Here is a 24,482-nt window from a genome sequence, read left to right on the forward strand (position 1 = left end):
GATTCGATTCCGTGACCTGTGGGTCAGCAGCCAAGTGCCTAAGCCACTAGACCACCGTGGCAGGTCACGGTATTGCAAAGTAAAAAATAAATTAGGATCAATGCAACACTCAACAATAGTATAGGCGCGTGCAAGAACAGTTACACTTCTCTTTAAACAAGCACTTTTCGAACAGAATCTTACAGCTTGACTAGATTAAAAGAATAAGTAATTATGCTGCTATATTTTTCCTTACATATGTGTATATATATATATATATATATATATATATATATATATATATATATATATATATATATATATATTGTCACGTAGTTTATTTACGTACAGACCTACTGGAAGGCCAAGGAACGCCAGAAGAGCGAGGAATGTCAACAGGCCGAACATACAGAACAAGCACAAGCTCGGGTCGCGCGTGTGCACCAACGCTGTGGCTTGCCGTTTCTTTCGCATAGTTCCCTACATTGGCCTCCTGTTGAATAGCGTAGCCAACCTGGCGACTTAAGGCGTAGTCACTATAGCGGGGTCGTAATATGGCTTCAGGCGACTCACATGCACAATTTCTCGGCCGCGACGGCGTAAGTCATGAGACTGTGTCAACGGCTCAATCTCATAATTGACTGGTGACGTACGGGCGAGAATGCGGTAGGGCCCGTGGTATCGTGCCAGTAATTTCGAGGAAAGGCAGGAGTACTCGGTGGAATCCAGAGCCAAACAAGAGCACCAGTCGTGAAAGTAGAGAGATATCGGTCGGTGTCACGCCGTAGCTTCTGGTGGCCTTGGTCCTCGGTTGTCAGTGAACGGGCCAATCGTCTGCAATCTTCTGCGTACCTGGCAACATCAGAAATTGCAGTGTACTCAGAGGAGTCGGGTGTGTATGGGAGGATAGCGTCCAGCGTGCACGATGGTTCGCGTCCGTACAACAGAAAGAAAGGAGAAAACCCTGTTGGCGCGTGCGTAGCGGTGATATACGCATACGTGACGAATGAAAGGACAGTGTCCCAATTGGTCTGGTCTGAAGCTGTGTACATCGTCAACATATCACCGAGAGTGCGATGAAATCGTTCTGTGAGGCCATTCGTCTGCGGGTGATATGCTGTCATCATGCGATGAACCATGTTGCACTAAGCGAGCAAGGCTTGAATGGCGTCAGACAAGAAAACACGCCCCCGGTCGCTCAAAAGTTCGCGGGGAGCACCATGGCGAAGAATGAAGTTGCGCAAGATGAAAAACGCAACTTCCCTCGCGGTTGCTGCGGGTAGTGCTGCCGTCTCTGTGTAACGCGTGAGGTGATCCACGCCGACAATTATTTACATATTTCCAGAAGACGACGTGGGAAGTGGTCCGTATAAGTCAATACCGACACAGTCAAATGAACGCGCTGGACAAGGCAGAGGCTGAAGTGTACCGACAGGGCATTGAGGTGGGGCTTTACGTCGCTGGCATGCAGTACAAGCACGTAAGTACTTGCGAACAAATGTGTACATGCCGCGCCAGTAGTACCGCTGACGTAGACGGTTGTACGTTTTGAGAGCGCCGGCGTGAGCGCTTTGCGGGTCGTTGTGAAAAGCTGTACAGATTTCCAAATGCATGTGGTTGGGTATCACTAACAGCCACCTCCGACCTTCACACGTGTAATTCCGCCGATAGAGAAGGTCGTCTCGAATAGCGAAATGTGTGGCTTGACGGCAGATAGTTCTTGAGACCAAATTAGCTGACGGATCAGTCAGAAAGGTGAGGAGTTGGGAAATCCACACATCTTTGCGTTGTTCCGATGCCATGTCTGTGAAGTCGATTGGTGTTATGACAGCTGAAGAAGGTGACGAGGAGGTTGGGTCAGCCGGTAGCGGCGAGCGGGATAGCACATCAGCGTCGGAGTGCTTGCGGCCGGATCGGTATACAACACGAATGTCGTATTCCTGTAGGCGAAGCGCCCAACGACCAAGGCGCCCGGCGGGTCTTTGAGCGATGATAGCCAGCATAGAGCGTGGTGGTCCGTAACGACTTCGAAAGGGCGGCCATAAAGGTATGGGCGGAACTTCGTCAAAGCCCAGACAATTGCGAGGCACTCTTTCTTCGTGACGGAATAATTACACTCGGCTTTCTTGAGGGTTCGACTCGCGTAAGCGACCACGTATTCTTGGTATCCTGGTTTTCGTTGAGCCAATACAGCACCAACACTGACACCACTGGCGTCGGTGTGGACCTCCGTAGGCGCATCGGGGTCAAAATGACATAGTATTGGAGGTGATGATAATAACCGCCGAAGCGCGGTGAAGGATTTGTCGCACTCTTTTGACCAAGCAGAAATGCCTCTGGAAGTTGTCAACAGGTTGGTAAGAGGCCTGATGATGGAAGAGAAGTTTCGCACAAATCGACGAAAGTATGAGCACAGGCCGATAAAACTTCGAAGCGTCTTGATGGAATTGGGCTTCGGATAGTCGGCCATGGCACGGAGTTTCGCCGGATCCAGGAGAACACCCTCTTTGCAGACGACGTGACCCAGTATAGTGAGCTGACGTGCGGCAAAATGGCACTTCTTGATGTTAAGTAGAAGGCCAGCAGAGGTGAGACACGTGAAAATAGCACGAAGACGAACAAAGTGAGTCGAAAAGTCGCGAGAAAAAACGACAATGTCGTCTAGGTAGCAAAGGCACGTGTTCCACTTGTAGCCGCGAAGGATGGTGTCCATCATCCATTCGAAGGTAGCTGGGGCATTGCAGAGTCCGAACGGCATGACGTTAAACTCGTACAGCCCATCAGGTGTTACAAATGCAGTCTTCGATCGGTCAGGATCAGCCATTGGAACTTGCAAATATCCTGAGCGTAAATCTAAAGAGGAGAAATATTCTGCTCCTTGCAAGCAATCGAGAGCATCGTCGATGCGTGGCAATGGGTACACACCTTTCCCAGTTATCTTATTGAGCCGGCGGTAGTCGACACAGAATCGGATAGACCCATCCTTTTTGCGCACAAGTACAACAGGGGACGACCAAGGGCTCTGCGATGGCTGGATGGCAGTCTGGCACGGGCAGTGTGGCCACAGGTGCCGTCATAGCATTGAGCTGGAGGTCAGGTGGGTGTTCAGCAAACTCCAGAGGACGCAAGAGGTCAACGTCTTGTATGTTACCCAAACATTCTCCACAAAGTAAGGTAACTGGCGACGATAGCGAGTTCGCAACGAGCATGGCGGTAGCACCGGATTCCACGGTGAGTATGGCAAAGGGCAGGTGTAGACTACGGCGGCGGGTAAATACGTCAAACGGAGTGAACAAAACAGTTCCGGCAGGAGCAGCGGTACAGGTCAGGGCTGCAAGGGTGGATGTTCTCGGTGCTATTTCTGTGTCTGCAACAACGACAAGTTTGTAAGCTTCAGAAGGAGAATCTACCAAACAAGAGCTTGGTAGCGGTGTAAGGGCAACTTCTGCACGTGAGCAATCTATGAAGGCCAGATGACGCGAAAGAAAGCCCCATCCAAGAATGACTTCATGGGAGCGTGATGCCAGTACAAAAAATTCGATGGCATAAAGTTCATCTTGGATAATGACACGTGCAGTGCACACAGCTGTAGGTTCTATGCACTGCGAGTTGGCCGTGCGGAGCATCAGGCCCAAAAGAGGCGTCGTCACCTTTTTCAACTTGCGGCATAAGGTCTCACAGATTATGGAAACGGCGGCTCCTGTGTCGATAAGCGCTTGTGCGGCGGTCCCCTCAACATTGACGTTGATAACGTTTTGCGGCGAGAAAGATGGAGGCCTTAAGCAGTTCGAATTGTATGCAGCTGTTGCCTCCGGAGCTGCAGCGATCAGTCTCCCTCTTCCGTAGCAGGCCGGCGACGCATAGGCGACAGGGAGCGTCGTCGGGGCGATGGTGACCGATTGTTTGCGTAGGGTTGAGGACCGTCAGTGGTGTACCTTGATGGCGTCCTAGACGACGACGCCATTGGCCTGCCCATGGTCTCGACTGGAGGGGGATCTCGGCGACAGTGGTGGGCGACGTGTCCAGCAATACCACAGGCGAAACAGATGGGCCTATTATCCGGCGTCCTCCAAGCGTCTGAGCGACGGTAAAATGGAGCTGAAGATCTCTCGTAGGAATACGGCGCAGCAATTTGTGTTGTAGGCACGACATAGGGTGGCGTGACAGGTTGAGCATATAACCTACGCTGTTGCGTAGGCCGAGCAGCGATGGCGGCGTACGTGAACGGCGTAGTGACAGGTGGTTGCTGATGCATCGGCGGAAGGGTCTCAGCGACTTAGGTCCGAATGACGTGTTGGAGGTCCGGTGCCAAAGCTTGCGCGGGCTCATGTGTCAGTGGCAGCAGGTACAGCTGGCGCGCTACCTCTTCGCGGACGAAGTCCTTGATTGGCGAAAGCAGCGGCTACTGATCGGTAGGATGGACAGCTAGGTGCAAGCTTGCGAGCGTGTCTGGCGTCGTGAGGGCTTGACGAGCAATTGCGCGCTGCCTACGCAATTCATCGAAGCTTTGACAGAGGGAAACGAGGACAGCAATGGTGGGGGGATTTCTCGCGAGCAACATCTGAAAGGCGCCGTCGTCAATGCCTTTCAAAATGTGCCTGATTTTTTCTTCCTCAGGCATGGTAGAGTTGATGTGGTTGCATAGATGCAACACATCTTCAATGTAGCCCGTGTAGGTCTCGCCTGGTTGCTGCGCACGGTGACGTAAACGGTGCTCGGCTTGAAGCTTGCGTGCCGCAGGTCGTCCAAAGACGTCCGTAATAGCAGTCTTGAATGCAGACCACGTAGGAATGTCAGCTGCGTGGTTATTAAACCACAATTGCGCGGTGTCCGCAAGGTAGAACGTGACGTAGCCCAGCTTACTTGGGTCGTCCCATTTGTTACTTGCGCCGACTTTGTCATACCTCGCCAACCAATCTTCGACATCCGACTCAGTGGAGCCTGTGAAGATAGGAGGGTCTCGTTGAGGATACACGGCGCCGCAAGTGACGTGGACGGTCGAAGGTCCCACCTGGAGAGGCGTCTCGGTGGCCATGTTCGTGTCACGTAGAGGGGGAAACTTACGGGAGCGAAGTTCCAGGTTTGTACGGAAGTACCCAGTACCTCCACCAGATGTCACATAGTTTATTTACGTATAGACCTACTGGAAGGCCAAGGAACGCCAGAAGAGCAAGGAACGTCAAGAGGCCGAAAATACAAAACAACCGCAAGCACGGTTGCGCGTGTGCACCAATGCTGTGGCTTGCCGTTTCTTGCTTCTTCGTCGTCGTTCGCATAGTTCCCTATAATATATATATATATATATATATATATATATATATATATATATATATATATATATATATATAGAGGTCATTTTTTCAAAAGATAAAAAAATTTTTGCTACTCGTGGTTTATACCGCACTTACACAATTGTATGTTAACTTGGTCGACCCCCCTCAAATCGCACGGATATTAAAAAAAGGTGAGAGAGCAGCACAAGAATGTCTCAAAAAAAAAAAAAAAAAAAAACTAAGTTGAAAGTGGCCTCACGGCAGTGACTGCGAGCTGCGCAAGAAAGCTAACTTCGCAAAAACACGTGGGGAATATTTTTAGAGACAACCAAAACCATTTTTCTATTCTTGGTCGACACCCCAACTTCGTATATTAAATTAAGATAGAGCGGGTCGACCTACAATTGTGTAAATACAGTAGGTAGAAATGAAAAATTTCTAGATTATGATAGCAGTACCAAGTTTGCTGTCCAAGCTGATTCAATCGAACTGCCAGTCAACATGCGCAGAAGAGAAGCAGCCGAATATTCAACTCACCAGACAAGAAAATGAGCTTATCCTCATCTTTGGCCTTCTTGAATGCAGCATCGCCCCAAGGGTACCTACAAATAACCCGATGAATTTATAACTACCACAGCTCACAAAGATTTTTTTTGTCAATACCTGACTCAAACACAAATCGAAAGCAGTTTGTTTTTTTGACTGGGGGAGATTGACCAAGGCAAAGACAAACACACTGTCAGTTGCTGCCCTGACGAAAACAAGCGTTTTCGTTGAAGCACTGGCTTCAGCCACATTCCCTGCTCAACGATTCGTGAACCACGCTTCGGACTAGGCGAGGAAAAATCCTGCAGAAAGCAGACACTTTGAAGAACAGCTCGTCCAAATCTCGCATTCGTGCGTGGCAAGGAAGGTTGAGAAGTGAAATGCGAAGCGTCTATTTTTACCAGGCGACCTCTATTCAGAACCGGGCTGAAAGCACCCGATGTTTTGACATCAAGCAGCAAGTAGCGCACTATTGGGGAATGGCCCTTGTAAATCATGAGTGGCATATCGATTCGATGCACTTCTCACCATGAGGTGCCGCCACGTGCTAAGCACCATGCTCTACTATCAACCAATCAATCAATCAATCAATCAATCAAAGAACTTTATTTTCACCAAAAACAAAAACATTTACGGTGAAAAAAGGTGGCCGGGAAAAAAGGCTGTCCAATGACAGCTTGACAAAGCCCCAGCCACCCATCGGTGGCGAAACGACAGGGTAGAGCATCTGATAAATGTGGGGGGAAAATGCATAATAATAGTCGCTAAACAGTTTCAAATTGATATCATAGTGCATTCACTACAGGCACAGGTGCACTACAAGGTCAAATGTACCTAATTATACACTTGCTAAAGATGAGTAACGAAGAAAAAAGAAAAAAATTCGAAAAGAAAAACAAGGACAAAAAACAAAATAAAAAGTAAAACAAAGCCAGAGAAGAAGAAAAAACAAAAAAATGGAAAGAAATATATTAGGCACTTCAAGTACATTAAAATGTACAATGCGCAGTTATATACTGATATGCATGTGCATAGGATTCACATATATATATATATATACATAAACACACACACACACACATATATATATACACATACATCATATGAATAATGAAGGAAAAAGGAAAACAAAATAACTTGCGAAACACGTGTATACTCAAATATTGGAAAATGTTCTACTGTAATTGTTGAGTACGGTTTGTACTCAACAATTGCATTAGAAGGTTAAGCATGACAAAAAGCAAACGTAAATAATCATGGCAGGCTTTGCAAGATCAGTGGAATGGCCTCAGACTGAATTTTTTTGCGCCGTTTACCATCCTGAAATCAGCATTGAGCAAGAAAGATATATTAGGTTACCCACTTATGTGTCATTTAAACACGACCATGCACTCAGCCAACAAATTCTCTCTCAGAGGTGACGGACACAATTTTTTTTTTTCACGGGCCACAAGAGAATGGAATGTTGTATCATTTGACATTGAGAACAATTTGAACAATGACATGCTTGACATGGTGTGCATTGAAGGTGTAATTACTTTGTTTCTTTCGGACTGTAACCTCCCTGCCGTAATGCCCACTCGGGCGATGCAGGTATATAATAAATAAATAAAAATAAATACACAATGGCTACAATGATGCACACAGGAATCGCAAGCGGATAGAGTGATTGAATAACAACACGTGTGCCCAAGGTTGTGACACCAGCTGACATAACAGGTCATTTATTCGTGTCCTCCCTACATGTGTACCTGCTGCAAACTCATCAGTTCTTGAGAAGAGGGGAAGTGCTTTGAGCATGCCTCAAATCCCTTTAACTCCCCTCGGCCTCAAAAGATATGAGAAATTTTTGCAGTAATCGGTTCGTGAGGCCATAAACTCTGATAATGAGTTCATCAAATATTTCATCATCATCATTATCAGCCTGACTACTTCCACTGCAAAACAAAGGCCTCTCCCATGTTCCGCCAATTAACCTGGTCCTGTGCTTGCTGCTGCCAATTTATACCTGCAAACTTCTTAATCTCATCTGCCCACGTAACCTTCTGTCTCCCCCTAACTCGCTTGCCTTCTCTGGGAATCCAGTCAGTTACCCTTAATGACCAGCGGTTATCCTGTCTACGCGCTACATGCCCTGCCCATGTCCATTTTCTCTTCTTGATTTCAACTATGATATCCGTAACCCCCGTTTGTTCCCTAATCTACTCTGCTCTCTTTTTGTCTCTTAAGGTTACACCTACCATTTTTCTTTCCATTGTTCGCTGCGTCGTCCGCAATTTAAGCTGAACCCTCTTTGTAAGTCTGCAGGTTTCTGCTCCGTAGCTAAGTACCGGCAACATACAGCTGTTATATACTTTCCTCTTGAGGGATAGTGGCAATCTACCTGTAATAATTTGAGAGTGCTCGCCAAATGTGCTCCGCCCCATTCTTATTCTTCTAGTTACTTCAATCTCGTGGTTCAGCTCCGCGGCTATTACCTGCCTTAAGTAGACATAGTTTTTTACAACTTGAAGTGCGCTATTACCTATCTCGAAGCGCTGCTCCTTGCTGAGGTTGTTGTACATTACTTTCGTTTTCTGCAGATTAATTTTAAGACCCACCTTTCTGCTTTACCTGTCTAACTCGGTGATCATAAGTTGCAATTCATCCCCCGAGTTACCCAGCAATGCAATATCAGCGGCGAAGCGCAGGTTACTAAGGTACTCTCCATTAACTCTTATCCCTAACTGTTCCCATTCTAAGCTTCTGAAAACCTCCTGTAAGCATGGGACGAATAGCATTAGGGAGATTGTGTCCCCCTGCCTTACACCCTTCTTGATTGGTATTCTATTGCTCTATTTATGAAGCACTATGGTAGCAGTTGATCACCTGTAGATTTCTTCCAGGATGTTTATATATATTTCATCGACGCCCTGATTCCGCAGTGTCTGCATGACGGCTGATATTTCTACTGAATCAAACGCCTTCTCGTAATCTATGAAGGCTTTGTATAGTGGTAAGTTATATTCTGAGCATTTCTCCATTACCTGATTGATAGTATGAATGTGGTCGATTGTTAAGTAGCCTGTTCGAAATCCTGCTTGTTCCTTTCGTTGATTGAATTCTAATGTTTTCTTTACTCTGTTAGCAATTACCTTTGTAAATAGCTTGTATACCACAGAAAGCAAGCTGATCGGCCTGTAATTCTTCAAGTCCTTGTCACCTCCTTGCTTATGTATTAAGATGATGTTAGCATTCTTCCAAGACTCTGGTACTCTTCCCGTCAGGAGACACCTCGTAAAGAGGGTGGCTAGTTTTTATAACACAATCTGTCCTCCATTTTTCAGCAGATCTGATGTTACCTGATCCTCCCCAGCAGCTTTGCCTCTTTGCATGCTCTCCAAAGCTTTTCTGACTTCTTCTATCATTACTGGTGGTGTGTCGTCTGGGTTACTGCTAGTTCTTGTAGTATTAAGGTCGTGGTTGTCCCGGCTACTGTACAGATCTCTGTAAAACTCCTCCGCTATTTTAACTATCCTATCCATATTGGCAGCTATTTTGCCTTCTTCATTAAATATTTACTACTTCGAAAATATGGACCACTTTAAGTCTCATTCTTTCCCTGAACTCTCTCCTTAACAGAGCATAACATCCAAGTGCTGCACCAAAATCTGTGTGAGGTGGTGGTGAATGTCTGAATTCAACCAGACGTCATTTGCCTTATGCAACGTTTACCATTGTAACCATAGACTATCTTAAGCACAACAAATGATATTGGTTGCATATAAGGTGCACCTTATGATCAAACCACTGCACTGTACAGTCTTTTTTTTTAATGCTGTGACCTACAGTGATTAACATTTAGTTGATTGTGGTTTGACAGGTTATTTGTATGTTAGAGATATAAAATCTGTCCATATGTAGAAAAATACATATTGATAACAATCAATTTTTTTACTTTTTCAAGCAATTTTTTAAGTGTATCGCACTGGCTTTCTTTCAATGCTGTTAGTGTTTGCTTTTAATGCAGAAAGCTGACACTTCCGAAGTGGTTGATATCCACAGAATACATGTTACTGTTGAATGCTATGTATTAGTGCATATTGACAGCACTGTAGGTATAGATTTACTGAATATTTTCTACTTTTATAGTCCATTTGATAAGGTGAGAATATCATTCTATTCCGGGTCAAATCTTTTTCATCCTTTGAAACTGACTCTAAATCGTACCCCACCATTATCAGAATTGGTCATTCTGCAACAGTGAATTACGCAAGATGGAATAGGCAGAACTGCTAACAAGAACTTCAGGAAAAGATAAAGTCTCAAAGCTTGAACATGAGGACTTTTCACTTTCCTGATGAAGATGATGGAAACAAACCCTCTTGTCGAAACAACAACTTTTGTCGACACTTTCGGTCTAAGGACAAGTCATACTGTCAAATGTAATATGCAGTCGCGAACTCCCCCCCTCCCCTCCCCCCCACTTGCGAAAATCCCTTTACAATCCAAATGAAAGGCATAGCAACCAAATGCTGACCGGACTGTGTGCACATTGTGTCGACTTTCTGCGTTTGTTCTTGCTGAAGTATGATGCCATTCGCGCACATTCAAACAGGACAGGAGTCGTATGTAGCTCACCAGTCAACTGGGTTGCTGGCATGCTGCAGGAGGTACGGCGACTTTTCGTGAGCAAGCCGGTTTCTTGCAGAGCTAGCCGAAGTTGAAGCATGTGCCGGATAAGCAGCAGCAGCCGCCATCTTGCCTAAGCAAAGCAGCGGCGGCCTGCGCGTGGTAATGGGCAACACTGAGATATAGGACAAACGTTTCTTATTGGGCCGACACTTTTAAGCGTATTCACCCCCTTTCACATGTATCCAATACACTTAGCCACAATTTGCAGTAAGTCAAGTCACATCCATCCTTGTTATTTTTTTCTACTTTTGTCTATTTTGCTCAGCTTGTGTTCTGATTTAGGCTTTTTTGTTCTTTTTCCTTTTCACATGTTACACAGGCATGCTATCCTTCCAGAAAAAATAAATCTTAAAATTTGCTGTTCAAAAAAGAAGACTGTTTCTTTAAATGTGACAAGTTGCAGGATTTGACCATCACACTATAACTTGGCAGTAGCTGCATTTGTGAAGACAATAGTCAAGTGCATCTTATCGTCAAGCCCAGATAATATTCTGAAGAAAGCCTGCAGATAACCAGCATAATGTGTCAAGAACGATAGGCAGCTCTTCTTTTTCACTTGTTTTGATGCTTCCGGTAAAAAAAAATGCCTAAAAATGCTTTGTGTGCTTCACGCACTCAATTCACGGTCCAGCACTGTCTAGCCAAGGTGGCAAAAGCTCCGTAGATTTGTATTGGAGTAAACAATTCTAGAAGATCGCACACACCTCCTACAACCATAGATAAAAAACAAATGAGGATTTTACACTACATATTAGGTCGTGCTAATACATTTTGATATAAAAATGTACACACTTTGTCTTCTCTTTTTACCGACGTATATTAGCATGAACTTCTGAAACACATAAGGGCAAACGCTATATAGACAGAAATATATATAACTATTAATTATTTAATAGCATGAAACCCACACACTGATAGAGTATGTACCACTTAGAGTTCATATGTCTTGTCCCATTACTTACTAAACAATATGAACCATGTAATATTGAAACTTTCATAGATCAAAAAGCAGCATTTGTGAAGTCCCACTCAGCCGTGTGCAAGCCTCGAATAGTACATACAAATAGTAAAGTTTTGTGTAAGAGCTGCACTTGGGCAAGGGCTGCACCCCAATTTCGCAGCACAAAATTTAGAAAGAAATTGTGAAAATGAAATACATGCTTTCAGGGGCAGACTCATCCTAGACATTCTTTATTTCTTTAGTAATCTTGATTAAAGTGCACAGGCTTATACAGTTTTTTATGCTGATTTCAAATATGTAAATACTTTTCCTGTAACTCATTTTATTCCTGAGCTAACTTAAGTTCATTACCTATTATTTAAGGCCATCATAAAAAAAAGTGCTTAATTAAAAGCAGCATTTAAGATATTGCAACATATACTAATAACTAGAGATTGAAAGTATGCAAGAGTTTTTTGTTTTTAGGCCTTTCTTGGTTATTTTACACCAAAATGAACTATCCATGTTCAAAAGCAGTTGGAATTGTGTTACAATTCTGATGAGTAATTAATTAAAAAGGCTTGTGCTCTAAATTCTGCTCCCATACTTGCATTCTATACACGTACAGGTTTCTATTGCAAAAAAAATTATTCTTGTGCCTGCCCTAGCTGCAAAGACATTGAGGCCTCAATATTGAACAGTCCTAAATTTACTTTTCTGAGAAATAAAAAAAAAAACTGATAACACCCAGTTCCATAAAAAAAAAAAAAACACCAATCACGGTGTGCATGTTTTGCAATGCTCATACAGGCACTCATAAATTGGTAGTAGAGCTTCAGACACAGGTGCTGGCAAATTATATTAGGTTGCCCATTTTTTGCAGGTTCTGCATTGTGCTAGCACCAAGAATCTGGACAGTCCAGAATGACATTACAAATAAATTACCACTTCCTGATGGGTGAAAATTTGCTTAGAGATAGAAAAATACTTGCAAAAGCCAAATATGCCAATTTTAAAAAATGCATTTTTTGGTCACTTTTCACTCCCAAAGACTAGTTTGCCCCCTTCAGTAACAACATATTCTAAAAAGGTCCCAAGTATTCCTTCACTTTGCTGACTTGCAGAAACTGCACGACTATGTTGGTCGCAATGAAGGAAGCGATTTGAGATAGAAGCTTTGGTTAAAGAGTGTCTAGATGGAGTAACTGTCCGGTTCATTTTCAGTTGTGAAACATCATGCGTCATTTGATTACAGGTTGAAGCATTCTGTAGAATGCCTCTTCTTGTATCAGTTAACGCAGCATCTATAAGCTTGCCCACTGCTTTGTGAATTTCACTCTTTCAATTCTCTGATGCCGTTAAAAAACGAGTTTGGGCACATAGAGACGTGTACCACAGAACGACCTCCTGCTGCTAAACAGCTCCTAGCTGTGCATGTCAGTCTCTGTTTTGCAGTGATATGCCTTAAATTTTTACCTTTTCTATTACATTTTTTTTGCTTTTATAGGGATGTTCAATTAACATTGGTTAAAACCATAACTATAAACTGCACCTGTCACTTTAAAAACACCTGGTAAAACAGCTTTCGAATTGAAATCAAGTCACAAAACTAGGTGCAACAACAAATTATGCACTGCCTTAATGCTTTAATTCTGATGTTGCATAATTTTGTTGCTTCAATAAAACATCTGTTAAGCCAAGTTGACACATAGCATTTAAGGTGAAAACTTCAGTGCAGACCAAGACGGACCACAAAGTGCTTGTTTCTGGTGTTTTCTGTGGTCCGTCTTGGTTCGTGCTGAAGTCATCACACTAAAATATTTGTTGTTGTTGACATTGTTCAAGAAAGCATACTTCATGCCCGAACGTGTCACTCTCACTGAGATCAACGTATACAATTGTTCTGATCGTTTTATAGTATCCTCACACAAGAACAAAATCGATAGCAGTGTGCAAGTGCTTTTGAAACATTCGTGCCATGCCGCGACTTGAAACAAAAACACGTTCGCGCTTTTCAAGAGCGAGAACTACAGGATGAATCATTTTGAACCGCGATTACAAGTCCCTGTCCAAAATAGCGGATGACACTTTTACAAACAATAGCACATTGGAAACCTCTTATCATATCACAATCATTCATCAATTGATGAGCTGATACATAGGCGATCGCGTTAATTTTGCTTCATTTCGTGCGACTAATCACACAGGTGCCACAGATATCTTTCTATTACGATCGGGCCGATCAGGATCGAGTTCGTCGATGGCGATTTGTTACTTGGTGTAAGCCGATGATGAGAGCCAATGATGTTCAAGGTAATCATATACGATCACGATTGATAGTGCATATGTGTGAAACTGCAATACTTTCGACCGCGATTAAGCATCCATCGGAACAATCGCGGACAAGTACGCTGCGGAGAAAAGAAAACTGCGTAAATAACGGAATCGCTGAGCCGAGTTACGACTCAAGGCTAAGGCTAAAAACAGAAAAGTAAGGGTGGCAAGGGCGGTCACACCACCCCTGAATACACTCGATTCCAAGGAAGCGAAACCACAACGAGCAGCATGCAGCGTGACACGAGTACAAGAGATACCTTGGCAATGCGCTCGCAAACAAGGACCTTGTGACGACCGCGGCGTTGCAGAGGCACTTTCGATTCTCAGGCTCGTGCAAGCGCGGACAACGTCGATGCGAAAGCGAGTGGATGCTGCCGCGGTGCCCGAGCAAGGCTGCAGTCACGCGGGGCGACCAGCAGCAGCTCATTTAGGCGCGTGGAGCACCGGCTGAGCTCACATGCGCATCATCGCACAACACGCGATGAGGCGCGATGTCGGCGAAAAATGCTGCGACGTTCGTGCAGCCTGCACGAACAAACAACCGCGACACACACAGACCATATCCACTCTCTCCTACGATGAATCGTACCTCTCGCACAATTCGCCCTCTTGGCAAGAGTGGTAGCCGTAGTGACACAGTCATTATTTTCTTTCTGTGTTTGTTGTTTCTCGCGTAGTCTGTGTTTTCGACGCAATCTTGCAAGACGAAAGTCGCTACTTCTTTACGAAGGTTGTGCAACGCGTAGTCGAAATACCACGTCATAATATGATGCGCATCAATTACCACGTCGAGGAAGCGAAGGTTTTGGGAATTACACTCCACGAGCGTTAAAGAGCGCGAATTTCATAACGGTGTTGAGCGAAACTTTCATACAAAACGGACACTGATGTTTTCAGAGGCGGGAATCATTCGAACAGTTATTGCCGTTAACTCGACGAAACAGGCACGCGGCGAGCTTATCTTTCAGATGCGAATAAACGAGCCAGTTAACGGAACAGCGCGGCAGCTTGGCGTTGCGTGGTTGCGTCACCCGCATACGCCCACTTCACCCAACAGTTGGCGCGATCGCGCACTCCCCTTTGCGTGCGTGTCCGGGACAACCGCGCGTGGACCAACGCACGATAAAAGCGTGCTGCGTGAGAGGCGATAAGGCACGGGAAGCTAAACTTCGATATGTGATGTCTCGGAACGAGATATCAGCTGGACCGTGTCGCCCGCCGGGTGTACCGGACACTTCGACGGCGCTCGACCGATCGGCGGTTTCACGGCGACGATGCGGCGAACTCCATTGGCGTTGCTGCCGACGGTGCTACAGCTGTCATTCGTGGCGGCCGCTTCGATCACGGCTCCGACGGACGACTCGGGGCCCCCGATCGTGGCATCGAGCGTCGAAGACGCCTTCGCCCAGTACGTCACCCGGTACAACAAGAGCTACGAGCCTGGCAGCGAAGAGCACGAACGGCGGTTCGCCGCTTTCCGCGACAGCCTCGAACGAATCGCGCGCCGCAACGCGACGGGCGACACTGCGCGCTACGGACTGACCCGCTTCTCGGACTTCACGCCGGACGAGTTCCGCCGCAACGTCCTGTCGTCGCCTCCGGCAGACCTAGACGAAATTGTTCGGCAGCTCTTCCCCGACCTGAGGCCACTAGGCAACGACATAGGCCCGCTCCTCCTACAACCTGTCGCTCCGAAGAAGGTGCCCCCGGTGCGGGGTCGATACCCGGACCACTTCGACTGGCGCGACCGCAGCGCCGTCACGCCCGTCAAGAACCAGCAAAACTGCGGCGCGTGTTGGGCCATCAGCACCGTCGAGAACGTAGAGAGCATGTACGCCATCGCGACGGGCAAGTTGGTCGAGTTCAGCGTCCAGCAGATGGTTGACTGCTCCAACAACTCCAACCACGGCTGCAACGGAGGCGACACCTGCACCGCCATGCAGTGGCTCCGAGAGAACCGCATCAAGCTCGTCACCGAGAGCGCCTACCCCTTCACCGCCTCCACCGGGAAATGTCGAAGCTCCACGAGCGACGTCACCACCGAGCTCATCGACTACACCTGCGAGAGGCTTGTGGGCAACGAGGAGCGGATGCTGGACCTCATCGCCAACGTTGGACCTCTGGCCACAGCTGTGGATGCCACAGCATGGCAGGATTACCTGGGGGGTATTATTCGGTACCACTGTGACACCGGAAGAAACCATGCGGTGCAGGTGGTCGGGTATGACCTGAGGGGCGAGGTGCCGCACTACATTGTCCGCAACTCCTGGGGTGCGCAGTTCGGTCATGGCGGCTACTTGCACGTAGCCATTGGCAAAAACCTCTGCGGCATCGCAGAAGAGGTCTCGACGGTTAGCATTAAGAAGCCGCCAGGGTAACTTGGTCTCCAGTCACCCATGACAAATCAGATCGACAGCGGCCTCAAAACGGAGAAGGTGTTATGTAAGAAAACCATTGCCATTCGTACAACATAGAATGTATACATATATATAGCTGCCGAAAAAACCCATACAGTTTTCTCGGGAAGAATGCTTTGAATATGAACAAGAAGTTGTTCGACCTTGTCTGGAAGTCTACCGCAGTTTAAATATTTTTCCAGGGTAGTCACAAATTTACCTTCCAGAGAAAGATCACTTTTTCTTGAACAACAGAGTTTAGCTTAGCTTTCTGGAAAAACCCCATGAGTATTCTTTGTTCTCTTGTGGTATTTTCCAGTCCATGAAAATATTTCCCTTTCGTGCCATCTATCAACGACCGAGAACAGGCGACACAACTACACAAGGAAGATCAAACATTTGTTTATGAAGCACAAAACAATAGGCATCATAATAGGTGTGTTGCTTCAAGACCAGCTGGGCAGTATGTACAAAATATAATGCTTCTTTGTTTTATTCTTTGACAGAATTTCATTTGCAGAACACCTCATGAAGAAATTAGTTACTTTTTCCATTGTGAATGCACACGTTCGTATTTGCAGGACTGATAAGAGTGTAGGAACACTGTGCTCCTGTCATTTTCCACTCACAGTGCATGCAGAAACAATTCACACATAAAACAAAAGAATGGCATACAGCACTAACTCACCACTAAAATGTTTACTGGCGGTATGTGTGATATAAACACCAGAATACCTATGCTTTAAAGGGGTAAGAAACTAACAATGCATGCTATAAATAATATAACGAAGAGTTATCTACACGTTACATAGGTTGCTATAGAAAGTGTATCACTTAGCCAGTTAATGTTCGTGCTGTTTTTTTTTTCTTTTAAAAGATTAGCCTCACTGGTATTTTTTATTTCACACGTAGCGTTGACAAGTTGTGGTTGACTTATCAACTTTACGCGTGGTTGACCTTGCGTTGCGGGTGTGCGAAAATATTTTCTTGCATTTCGTGACGGTGTACGAAATGCAAGAAAATATTTTAATGCAAGAAATATTCAGCCCAATAAATGCAAGAAATATTCAGCCCGATTCGGAGTTGACCCTACGTTAGCACAATATTTGTTTTATCACTCACCGAAGTGCACCTAGGAACAAACAGTTTCTAACATGGGTCTTTTTGTAAAGGCCAATGCTCAATATGTTGTTAGCCCAAATAGTATTTTTCAATGTGCAGTTGGTATTTCTATGTGAGAGTTTACACCTTTTAACTGGCTGCTTTGATATGTATACTCCTGGACAGAAAATAAAGATGCCTTTATGTCATCAACTTGATCATCGTTAGTGTTTTTTAATGTTAAAGCGTTACATACGTGACATCTTGCAGAAGCCCATTGCATGGTTTTCTATTGTAGAGATGGGCTTTGAAATGTGTTTATATGCATTGAAGCAGTTATGCCCTCTCGGGAATGTTCAGCCTTGCTGCAATATCTCAGCGTCGCACTCCTTTTTAGGCCAGCATTGTGATGTCACGTCCAAGTTGCCGCCAGGCACCAAAGCAAGGTTATATCGACAGGCGTACATCTTGCAGATGTACTCCATAATGACGCAGGAGCTTGTAGTTGGTAATACCGCAAAACTCATTTTCTCAAGCAAAAGCGCTTAATATTTAACTGCGATGAGAAAGAGACAGGTTTATTTACAGAAAGGCAGAGAGGTCGGCCTGATTGATAGTCTGCTACTTTACACCAAGGAAGGGGGAAGAGGAAGAAAAAGAGTAATGGATGATGATGGTGAGATAAAGAGGTGAGCATAAACAGCTGAGAAAAATGTTATAGCCGGGCTATAGTCTGGTTGCTTTTAAAAAGGCTAAAGGCTGTTGGTGTAAACTGTGACAAAATGAAGAGGAAAAACACAACAAAAACAATCACTGAGGTTATATCCCAAGACTGAGATACGATTATGAGAGGCGCCATTAGAGGGCTCCGGTAACTTCAACTGTCTAGGGTTAACTACCGCGCACGGGCCTTGAAGTACACGGGCTTCAAGTAGTTCAGCCTCTACTGAAAATGCAGCTGCCGTGGCTGGGATTCGACCCTACGACCTGCGGGTCGTGGCATGTGAGGAGAAACGCAAGACGAGCGCTGACTATGTACCAAAAGTTTACTGAAAAAAGTAACATTCATACTACATTAAAATAACTTGCAAGCAATCATGCGTGCTAAATGATCACAGGACTGAAACACTGACATAATGAGAGGCCAGAGTTCCATGTGCGTGTGAATAAATATTAGGAGTTGTCAAGATATCTAAGCTCTTCAGTTGATAGTCAGCACTCGGATTATCTTTCCTCTTTGTTCTGCCCTCAAAACTCCGTGCTGTTCATCACAAAATGACTTATCACTAACTTGCCCCAACGTGCATGCGCCCGCAAGATCCCTACTAACCTATTTCCTTCATGGCAAAACCATACATTTGTAATGCCACCTGCTGGTGAAGATTATAACCAGAGAGACAAATTCAGAAGCTTCAAGAGCACAACGCGGTTAGGAGACGTGTTGCAGAGGGGAGCTCGATCTCAGATAATTTCGATCACCTGTGGTGTTCCTGAACATGCATCTGAGCCTACGCAAAAAAGAAATGTACCAGCATTTCGCACCCATAGGAAGAGAGCCGTATTATGGAGGTACCAATCACGATCGGCTTCAGTGATGCGTTGGTCATACATTGGCAGCAACGAAACTGGTCAACATGCTGTTTATTAAAATTCTGGAGGAATACCCACGCTACATATGCTTTTGCCATGCTGTCATAGAAAAAAAAAAAAAAAGACTGTCCCATCAATCCATACAGGTAGTTAAAGAAAGCTGAAACATGCAGCCCTAGTCTTTATCATGAACCGGTATCTATTGATGTGTTGTCTGTTGCAGCTTTTGATTTCTCTACCACTAAATTTAAGAGATACGTGCTTCAAACTTCACGCTTGGTGATGTTAACTTAAATAATATTAAGAACACCTAAAAGACTTTATGGGCAGCAATTCATGCGGTGGCAAGTTGCATTTGTAGCTGTCCACGCTGAAAAAACTTGAATAGAATCTAGCGCGTGTGGAGTTGCTTCAAGGTGGCGTATGCTAGCACTGCTTCTTTATAATTTCCGCACACTCGCGAACCTATACATCATTCCACTTCCTAGCCACACACAGCTTGGCTGCAAAAGCACCGTAAAGTGTCACTACCGTGGTTATTCCTGCCAACATGTCTGATGGTATGGTATTCTACAAAGGGTAGCACGGGCACAGACAAATCAACAAGTCTCTAAAAAGAGGAACTTTTCAGCTTTCATTTGCTGCCCTTTTTCTTGCTTGATTGGTTGGTGCGAGCAATCATGTGTCCTTTGTGCTTGCCAGCAGATGGAAAGGTTGGCTCAATGCAGCAGTCGCAATGTGTGCGGTGGCCATCTCTTGTTGCTAGTACAGTTGGCGCACTTTCAGCATCAGTATTATAGACTTGGCACGAAAAGCATAGCCACAAAATGATGGCATACAGAACAAGCACCCATCTGGTCTTGTGCACTCCAATTATAACAATGTCTAAGTATGCCCGGGAAATTCTATCGTTATAACCAAGAATGTTATACACAGGTTGACAAAAAATACTATAATGGAGATGAAAACGTTAAATTTGCATGAAATAAAGGTAGTGCAACTGTGTACTAATTGTTTGCAGAAAAGGCATAGCTCGGAAGCTTTGATTGTTGCATGCATAGCTGGCACACATCTTTCTGAAGGGCATCCAACTGCTCTACATAGGTAAGAAAGAGGTCCTCCGCAAAAACAAGGTCCTGGAGAGACCCTATGATCTGCTTGGCCACCTGCAATGACAGTGCCTGCACAGATTGCGCGACTGTGCCGTTAGTGTCGTCACCCTCATCACTATCGGCAGCACGGTGCGGAGACTCATTTGCAGCATGCACTGAAGCTAGATTCAATCGCTATATCGGATATTGCGGCACTGGAGCATCATAATAAATAGTTCATTTTACCATAGAAAGCATACAAAAGTGGGTGGTGCCATTGTTGTTCATCGTTATATCCGATGTATTGTGCACTCAAACCTCACTAAAACGAAGTAGTATCTTACTCGAAAATAAGTTGTATCCAAATAATATTTATAAAGATGTGTTCTTAACACTATATGTATTGCATGACTATTGTTTATTTACTTTGTTATAACCCATATTTTTTTTTAATTGAATTCATTTCCTGAGGTTTGAGAGCACTAAATAGTATTGTTTTAAGTGGACGTGACTGTATGTACATGTTCTTCCAGTGATCAGGTCTTTGGTGCTGTCTATTACTGTAACAGAAAATAACCACTTCCCTAAAGGCTATATACTGAGGAACAGTTGCCACCACAAAAAGCTGCTCTCTAAATATTCGTCTAAAGATAGCAGAAGGCCAGAACAAAATGAAAACCTGTGGCAGCTTCACTGCTGTGAAACCCGAGGACGTGAACTGAACGGCAACTCGCGATTCTCTCTCGTAGACATCTCAGTGCTTCGTTTACCGAAGCGTCAACGATGCAAATGCGGGAGGTAAGCGTGGAGGGTTTCCCACGACACGAGTAGAATCTTGCTAGGCAGATTCACGTTCCCGGTGTGCAACATTTGTGCTACTTTTTGCCGAGTTTCATCGAATTTCCACTTGCTATGGCATTTGCGATGTGTATCATCTGCAGCGAATTCTGTCCAGTTGTTTTCCCCATCAGATGTAGTCACGCAGCAACTCGGGGCCGTGCCAGTGCAGACACAGAGGCGGCGCAGGGGGTGGGGCAATTTCTTGTTTGGCAAGGCAGTGGCACCCTCTCTCGCGCTTCCCTGGAGTCAGCCTCATGTTCGCAAAGCATTTTAGCAATATGAATCCTTGCCATTACTTCTTAGCTATTTCTGTTCAATCATTTTAGACCTTGCTTGTTCATTTTAATCTGGGTTTGAGCACTGTTAGCCACGCTATGGCCTGTAGCGAGTGCTTTACTGCGAGCCTGATCGTGCCATCAGATGTATAGATGAACGGGCCGAGCCCCTCAGGTGCTCCACACTTGCTTGAATTGTATGCAAAATGGGCAACTACCGATTGAAGTGCAGCCACAGCAGGGATGAAAGCACGACCCTCGCAGCTTGTGTTTCTGTTTATGGCCTCCTCGGTCGGGGGCAACCATTCCCAGTCTTTGCAAGCATCTAACACCAGAAAATATGACAAACTTACTTCTCATGAAATTATGTGCAGCTATGTCAGTAGACAACATTTATGTGACAGGAAGGGCTAAACAATCTAGGAGGGTGTAAAAATGGAAGACCGTGATGGCACCTCCGCATGCAGGCCAGGCTAACCCCGCCTGCGGCAACACCACCACCACCTTCCAACTTCCTCAACCACCTTGCTGCAGCGATTTCTGCTTCGGCCTAAGGGGCTATTTTAGGCACTGCAGGCTTCCACCACACCATCAGTTCCACCGTCTCAATACCAATTGGTCCATCATAGTACTGCCATGGCCTCCCCTAAGTGGTTGAAAATGCCGCTGTTATGAAATTGGAGTACATGGCCGAATTTAAAGGTGTTTAGAACAGCTCCCCTAGCTCATGGGGGGAGTCTGTAAAGATGGACTGCATTTCAGCATGCTCAAAAGACCAAAGTTTGAGCATGGCAAGTTGAAAAAATTTTTGATGAGCTACAAGAGAACAAATAGTTCAAAAACTTGCAACATTGAATTGACTAACCAAGCTGGGATTTTAGTACATTACTCGAATAACATATATATATTTTCGGCCTACTTAATGATGCCTTATAGAGAAAAGCTCAAGAGACCCTAGGGTGGGGCATCGCTGTTCAAAAAATTACCATTTCTTATATAGCGAATTTACCACAAGTAGCAGCTTCAAAGACTGTCGGTGTAAGGCGGCTTAATTTTTCTGCCTGTTTGCACCTGACAAATAATCTGCATATCTGCAAACAATCAAGAAATGCAAGATATGGCGCCTGGTCTGCTTTAATGCGACCAGCCTTGCACCTCTCAACCTCCTCTTTCTGGTAATTCAAAAACTTGACGTTGTATTGACCCAATTCGGTATCACAGTAGCTTACATGGTCGGTAACATGTTTGTGGAAAAACCCACATGTGCCAACATGATGTCTGAGTAACGTGTGCAGTGCTGAAGAATTGAAATGAAACAATCTAGAGCGAAGTACTAGACACACTATTGTTTGCACCGTCTTCAGTTCATCTCGTAGTGCCGCAAATTCGGACTCTGGACACTTGCACAACATTACCATTGGCGACTACATGGCTATCTCAAAGTGCACATACCAATGGTTGCACAAACTTTGCATATTTTGTTTCAATTCCACAAGCGCTGTACTGCGTGAATAAGTGATGACTCGCTTCAAAACAAAAACAATAATTTACTCCTCCGCAAAAAAGCATCTCTCTCACCTGCACAATTAAAGATGTCTGTACAAGCAATGCATTAAACACAGCACATGGCAACTAACCGGCACAATTAAAAGAAGCAGAGCAGTTGACAAAAAAATGTTGAATTGTTAAGTTTTGCACAGGATTGCCTGCCATCTCTTGCAGGACCTGTTATACAGTTCACACAAATGATGACACAAAAAAGAGCGTGTGTTTTTTCTAAAGGCTGTCAGTGTTAGAGTGAAGCGACTTGCTAGAAAAGACAACCTCTCGACTGGAACTAGCAACCACCGATATCGCACGGTCTTTAGGGACAAAGAAACTTGACTGAAATGAAGCGTTGGTGGAGTTTGAAAGATAATGATGAAACGTTGCATGATGGAAGGCCTTAGTGCCACCATAAAACACAGGCGCTCGTGATTTCGAAATGAGAGCAGCACAGGTTTTATGCACACTACATGATTAGCCCAACTTGGGACATAAAAATGCCAGGCATAAATTCCACCAGTCATAGAAAAAAAAAGGTTCGACAGCCCATTTCATGTACACAAAGCAGCCTAAATTGCACAACCACGATTAAGCAGCCAATAGAGAACAATCGTTTCTCAATAATGTAAACAAACTTAATTCAGTGGAAATTTAAAAACAAGGCAACACTAAACTTGTTCGTCATTGTTTGTCTTCACTTAATTAGCAGCAAATGAGCCTGCGTGTACGAAGAAAAAAAAAACTTGAGACTTCACTCGTGCTTACAGAGCATGTCAAAAAGCACGAATCCCAAAAAATAAACATGTTAAAATTTCATATAAACTGCCAACAAACCGCACCTACATTTGAAGGTAGCACCAGTGACAGATTACTAATATTCCAAAAAGCAATAGAACGCTTCAAAAAGTGCACTAGCCTCCTTAATTATACTTGTTAATTATTGACACCTAAAGCAGTGATAGGCTAAATTGAGTAGACTCGTGAAACTAAGCATTAACCTCAACAAAAGGTATAAAAATTTCTGCCGCAAACCTGCTTCAGTTCGTGTACATTCCAACAACTTCTACATACCTCAAAAAAGTGTATACAAGAAAGTGTGCAAACTGTTACCAATACAAAAAAAGTTCAGACATTAAATAACACGGCATTACAGTGAAAAGGCACAAGTGATCACAGTTACCAGGAGAGCAGAAAACAAAAAGGCGAGCATTAGAAGCAAATTTTTAATAAGCAACAGCACTTGTTATGTGACAATTAATGCAAATGAACAGTGCAAAGCATGGTTCTAGAGAGGGATAGTGATGACTTAGTTTGAAGCAATCACTACAAGTTTCATCAAGCAAAAAAAAAAAGGTGGGGGGTCCCGCTAACGCATTGAGCACCCCCCACCCCCCCCATCTTTCGTCTTTTGAGAGATTTGAACCACCATGCCCCAAGTGGCTCACGACGCCACACGTCAGACTAGCAACATCAGAATACACAACTTGAACCGATGTATGTTGGGGAATGGGGGACCTTGAAAAGTTTGAGTCTATTTCCGACATCAAAGTACTTGACCACTCGAACAAGCATTCAGTGAGTTTGGGACATATGAAGAGGCTAGCCATTATTAGACTGGACATTGCAAAAGCCAAAGTGAAAAAAACTTCAAAATAACATCGAAGAGAGAACAAAAGAAGCAGTTGATGATGGCAGCACACTATTTAGTCTATGACCCTTACATTTGTTATGAGTGACACAGCGAGCAGGGGACAGTACAAACGAGGCAGCGAGCCACCTTTTTCCGGTAATAAAAACAAGTTCTGTGTGAGAAATACCACTCCACCTAAGTCCTGATAATTCACAGTCAGGACTTTTTTCGAGTAGGAGGAACTTCACTAAGCATCCGAGCGAGA

General features: G+C 44.7%; 2 protein-coding genes across 4 annotated transcripts in view; one reads left to right on the forward strand and one right to left on the reverse strand.

The window, feature by feature from the left end:
* Window positions 1–14,762, reverse strand: part of LOC119179548 (spermatogenesis-associated protein 20) — a 43,287-nt gene extending 28,525 nt beyond the window's left edge. Inside the window, exons 1-3 of one of the 3 annotated variants that reach the window (XM_075869617.1) lie at window positions 14,339–14,762; window positions 10,419–10,562; window positions 5,790–5,854 (exon numbers count right to left, since the gene is read on the reverse strand). In XM_075869617.1, the coding sequence (XP_075725732.1) occupies window positions 5,790–5,854; window positions 10,419–10,537 (184 nt within the window). In that variant the 5' untranslated portion in view covers window positions 10,538–10,562; window positions 14,339–14,762. Of the gene's footprint in view, window positions 1–5,789; window positions 5,855–10,418; window positions 10,563–14,006; window positions 14,309–14,338 lie in introns of those variants that run through there. The other 2 variants (XM_037430649.2, XM_075869619.1) reach the window with 2 other exon arrangements.
* A 113-nt stretch (window positions 14,763–14,875) lies between these two features.
* LOC119179549 (cathepsin O-like) lies at window positions 14,876–16,546 on the forward strand. Its single transcript, XM_037430651.2, has one exon. The coding sequence runs from the start codon at window positions 15,024–15,026 to the stop codon at window positions 16,125–16,127; it is 1,104 nt and encodes a 367-aa protein (XP_037286548.2). The 5' UTR covers window positions 14,876–15,023; the 3' UTR covers window positions 16,128–16,546.
* The last annotated feature ends 7,936 nt before the right edge of the window (window positions 16,547–24,482 follow it).

The sequence above is a fragment of the Rhipicephalus microplus genome, chromosome 7, assembly GCF_043290135.1.
Source record: "Rhipicephalus microplus isolate Deutch F79 chromosome 7, USDA_Rmic, whole genome shotgun sequence".
NCBI lineage: Eukaryota > Metazoa > Arthropoda > Arachnida > Ixodida > Ixodidae > Rhipicephalus > Rhipicephalus microplus.

Coding starts and splice junctions, on each gene's coding strand:
- LOC119179549 (XM_037430651.2), top strand. CDS start 15,024: ATGCGGCGAACTCCATTGGCGTTGCTGCCGACGGTGCTACAGCTGTCA.